We start from the raw sequence: 5,406 nt of genomic DNA on the forward strand, positions 1-5,406 counted from the left end.
ATTTATTTGATTTTTAATTTATTTATTTAAATTTAAAATTATTTAATTAATTAAATTAAATTAAATTTTATTTTTTTTTTTTAAATAAATTCATAATTTTTTTATAAATTTTAAATTTATTTTTTTTTATTTTTTTTTTTAGAAAATATTTATTTTAATTAAAATTATACTTTTTTGATTTTAATTTTTTTTTCAAATAATTTAATGATTTTTTTTGAATTAATTTTTTTTTATATTTTTTTTAATATTTATTTTTTTAATTAAAATTTTTTATTATATCAAAAAATAAATATTTTTTTAAAAATATATTTCTCAAGTTTTCAAAGATTTTTTAAAAATTTTTAAAAAATAATTTAAAATCAAATAAACAAACAATTTTCACAATAAATCTAAAATTACAAAACTTTTTTCTTTTTAATTTCAGGACAAATTCCAGACCTTTCATAACACATATTTTGTTACTATTTGTTATTATATCAAAAGTATTGGAAATCTACCGAATTGGATTTTTTCAACTATGTATGTGTGTGTGTGTAAATATGCCGTCTTCCATGTTGGAAGAGAGTACGATTGTACATCAACTTGTACGCAAGACAAGTTTAAACTTTAGTCAATGTTCGAATATCGTCGTGAATGGACGTGTGCATAAACCGTGTCTTCATATCACTTCTGCATATTATTATTAACACACATATATAATATTTTTATAATAGCGAAAAAAATTAAAAGAAAATCGAAAGAAATGAGAAAAATAAAAATATTATGAAAAATCATCAAATAATGCAGTGAAAAAAATAAAACAAAAATTATATAAAACTAAAAAGAAAAAATTTTCACGAAAATCGATTAGAAACGTGCGGAACATTGAGTGCAGTTTCGGAGAAAAAATAATAAAAAAAAATCAGCATATCAAAAAAAGGACAAGATAAACACATATCGATTAACAGTAACAATAAACACATCAAAAGAGATAATAAACGTCCTGAATTCTCGCAATCAATCCTTCATCAATAAAAAACTCTTTTCAACTGTAATCTTCCATTATTCATTATTTTATTAAATATTAACAAATAATACACGGATTATTGATCCTTTTCCGTTCATGACACCAACATATTGTTTACAGCATAAAAGTTATATATATCTACAACAACAACAACTTTACTATAATCATCATCAGCGGCAACATCAAGCTAGCAAGCAGCAACTATAACCTACCGCTTTATTCTTCTGTATAGATATTATTACATAATTGATGGCTACTGACTTGAATAACAACAATAACAGGAAAATATAGTGCAACAGTGAAAAATTTCATGATAATATGAATGCACATGTGAATTATTACAGTGGAAAATAATAATAATAAATATAATAAAAAAAAAAGTTCATTCATTAAAAAAAATATAAAGAGAGCAACAAAATATATATTTCAAAATGAAACAAAGGATGCTCCGATAATAAATTAAAATTCATGATATTGCCAATATTTATGCAAAAGAGGAGCGAAAAAAATTAATGAATGTCCCAAAAATTGAAATACAACAAAAGAGGAACGAATTGAATTCCAATGAATGATAATTTTGCCAATATTGATTCTGTGAAAAATTAAAATAAAAAAAAAGAAACAGGAAAAAAAAGTTTAAACTACAGTGAAAACAATTAAAAATTTTACATCTGTATCAAATTAAAAAAAAAAATAATTGTGACAAAGAAAATTAATTACTGTGATAATTAATTACGATACACAGATGGAAAGCATTTTACGCAGTGACAAAAAATTAAAATTAAACAGAGAGAAATTCTAAACTGAAAATTATCACAAGATAGAGGCAATTTGTGGTTTTTCTGGCTTTGTCACCCGAAAAGTGTCGTCGTCGTCGTCTCTTGTGTCATGCATTTGATAAAGAGCTAAAATAGTTTTCAAGCCAAAAAAAAAAAAAAATATTTAAAACGATATTTAAAGTACAATTTAACTACACAGACGATTAAAAGAGAACCACAACACACATGCTATCACCTAATCACAGCTCGGTTCGACCGTTGTTACCAAATTGTCAGCATCATCATCAACAGCAACAACTCGAAGGAGGAAGATGTCACCGCCTGTGAAATATCTCATAAAATCAATTAAATTTCGCAATAAAACGATGTATATAGGAGGAGGATTAAAGTCATGGCTGCTAGTTTTTCTGGCGGTATCAAGTTGCATATTGCAACTCGCCGAGGCATCAGGTTCATGCCCAAGCATGTGCACCTGCAAATGGAAAGGCGGCAAAGAAACTGCCGAATGTACAGACAAAAGTCTCATTTCGATACCCGAAAATATCGAACCGGGCACTCAAGTGCTCGATATTTCGAATAATAACCTACAAATATTACCACGTGAAATTTTTCGGCGAAGCTCGTTACTGAATTTGCAGAAAATTTATCTGCGAGATTGTCGTTTGGGGCAAATTGATCGTGCCGCCTTCGCAGGTCTCACGAATCTAGTTGAGCTTGATTTATCGCATAATTTGCTCACGAGCATACCGACTGCCAGTTTGAATGAGTTACCATCGCTAAGGGATCTCATACTTACGAGTAATTCAATTCAGAAGATCGATGAAAGAGCTTTTGCTCCTGTGCCGCATCTCGTAAAGTTGGATTTGTCGAATTGCGGGATTCAAACTATTACGCCGCGTGCTTTCGAAGGATTGCAAGCGTTGCATACGCTAAAGCTCAATGGCAATAAGTTGAGCGATTTGCGTGCCAAGACAATTGAAACGCTCGGCAAACTGCGAGGCATTGAATTGCATGACAATCCATGGGTATGCGATTGTCGTTTGCGTGCCGCCAAACTATGGCTCACGGAGAACAATATTCCGTTTACAGTAGCGCCTGTTTGTGCGGGAGGCCCTGAGCGTGTAATTCAGCATAGTTTCGCTGAACTTGGAGTCGATGATTTCGCGTGCAAGCCTGAGATTCTGTATCAAGATCGTATCTTGAATCGCATTGTAGAAGCAGGTGCGGGCGAAAATGCGACAATTACTTGTCGTGCTGCGGGAATTCCATCGCCGAAAATCAGTTGGTTTTGGAATGGGCGAGCACTCATGAATAACTCGATGCATAATGCACATCAACGAATTCACATCTACGAGTTTGGAGTGTCGGAAAAACGAAGCACTTTGGTACTCACAAATGCTCAAGAAACGGATTCAAGTGAGTTTTATTGCGTTGCCGAAAATGCTGCGGGCTCGACAGAAGCAAATTTTACATTGCACGTTAGTTTGCGAGCAGCAGGCATTCGAACACTCGGCGAAAAGCAAATAGCTGGCTTGAGTGCGGCGCTCGTGATACTTATTCTGTTTATTTTGCTTATCACGGGTTTCTTGCTCGTACGATTGCGACGCATCCCCATATCAGAAAGCAAAACGCCCGGGCAAATGGAGGTAATTACATCTGTTAGTCCATCAAACGTCATTGCCAATGGAAAAGTGCAATGCAGTTCTCCTGTAAATCGTGATGATCCCTCGTCGCCAGATCACAAAGATCTCAAATCTGGCACAAATCCAATTCAGAAGCCTCCCCGTTTGACAGATCTGCCGTATTCGACAAATAATTACGATGGAAATGGTAGCGTCATTTTGCCGCCAATCAGTGCAACGGGAGGCTTTGGCTCGCCCACAGCATCCGGAAATAATCCCGATCTAATTAACGATACACGCGTAACAGGGAGCGGGAGCAATTTGGCGGGCATCGATACACAATTAGTGGCAAATAGCCAATCGACGACAATACAAATGGCCAATTTATTGGCGGAGATGCAGTTGCAACATCATCAATTGCAGCAAGCGAGTCAAGTGCTGTTGCAACAAACGTCGCATCTGCATCCGAGCGAAAGTAGTAGCGGGGATTATTCGCGAGCAGGAGGCTGTGATTCACTGTATCCCAGTGGCTTATGGACTGGAGGAAGTCATGACGATCCCAATTTGACGAATTTATTAATGAATGCACACCAAATGAACGGCTATACTAATAGTTGTTACTCTACGGATAAAATTATGAACAATTATCAGCAGCAGCAGCAACAACAGCAAGACGAAGAATTGTCAAGCAACACCGCCGATTACTTAAGTAAAACATTTCCTCGAACGAGTTTAGGCAGTAATAACAATAGCTTACTAACAAATAGTTACCATCACACGTTGAGCGGTAATGGCGCTTCGAACGTAGGCGGCGGATATCCCGTCGACTATGGACTTCCAATTGTTCCTGGAGCGGAAACGCGGAATGTTGTTGGCGGTAGTAGTCACAATAACAATCCAATGAGCAACTCAACGCCGCCCATGAATGCCAAAACGCTTCGAGTATGGCAGAAGGGCGGCGTGCCTGTACTACCACCGGTAACAGCCTTAAAACGTGCATTAACAAATAGTAGAAATTCACCAGATGAAGGATATCAAGAGGGATGCGGTACTGACGTGTAGTTATCGACACAACTTCAGATAATTTAATAATTAGTGATGAAAAATTATATTATAAAAAACAGTATTTTGTATAAAAAAAAATGAAACCTTCAACATTTCTCTGCAACTCTATACTATTTCACGTAAATTTGTGTGAGTATCAGAAACCTTAAAAAAACATTTTTCTCATTTTACGTTTTTTATGCAATGAAAACATATTGAAATCCGATCTCACGCATATCTTCTATGTACATATCCATATTTTTTTTTTATTACCTATTATACCCAAACAAACACTTCTTCTTCAACACAACACAAAACTCTTCAGCAAACATAATTTCTGATTCATCATGTATTTATGAAAGTTACCACTTTTTTGACAGAAAAATATTCAGTGATAAAAAAAATGTAGAAAATCTGTAAAAATTCCAGTTATTCATACCCTTTGAAAAAATCAATAGACAACAAGCATATGTAAAAAAAAGTTAAAACTGAAAAAAATCATTATATAGATGAGCAGAGTTGCCAAAAATTTCAAAGATTTTTTTTTTTCAAATTTTCCTTTGAATTGAAATTTTTGATTGTTTTTGATACAAAACATTTTTAATAATATTTTGAATCAAAAACAATTTTTAAAAAAATCATTCAAAGGATAAATAAAAATAATTTTTTGTGAATTTTGGCAACCCTGTCCTAATTAATAAAATAAATGTATTTCGAAATATCACAACACACATCATAGAAAAAAAAATCGTATGCCGACTAGATTCTAGTTTTTATATCAGACATAAAAAATATGTTTAAAACTTAAAGAATGTAATAATGGAAAAGGGTAGGAAACCGTATTTAAAATGTTAATTAATTTAATATAAAAAAAGTTAATATAATATCATCATGATTGTATACCTTTGAAAAAAAAAATGTATATATAAACTTAAAATAATTAATAGTTAACTAG

General features: G+C 32.9%; 1 protein-coding gene across 1 annotated transcript; it reads left to right on the forward strand.

Moving 5' to 3' along the window:
- The first annotated feature begins 1,784 nt into the window (after positions 1–1,784).
- Positions 1,785–4,469, forward strand: LOC134831193 (leucine-rich repeat-containing protein 24). Its single transcript, XM_063844855.1, has one exon. The coding sequence runs from the start codon at positions 2,097–2,099 to the stop codon at positions 4,467–4,469; it is 2,373 nt and encodes a 790-aa protein (XP_063700925.1). The 5' UTR covers positions 1,785–2,096.
- The last annotated feature ends 937 nt before the right edge of the window (positions 4,470–5,406 follow it).

The sequence above is a fragment of the Culicoides brevitarsis genome, chromosome 2 (assembly GCF_036172545.1).
Source record: "Culicoides brevitarsis isolate CSIRO-B50_1 chromosome 2, AGI_CSIRO_Cbre_v1, whole genome shotgun sequence".
In the NCBI taxonomy this organism is placed as follows: domain Eukaryota; kingdom Metazoa; phylum Arthropoda; class Insecta; order Diptera; family Ceratopogonidae; genus Culicoides; species Culicoides brevitarsis.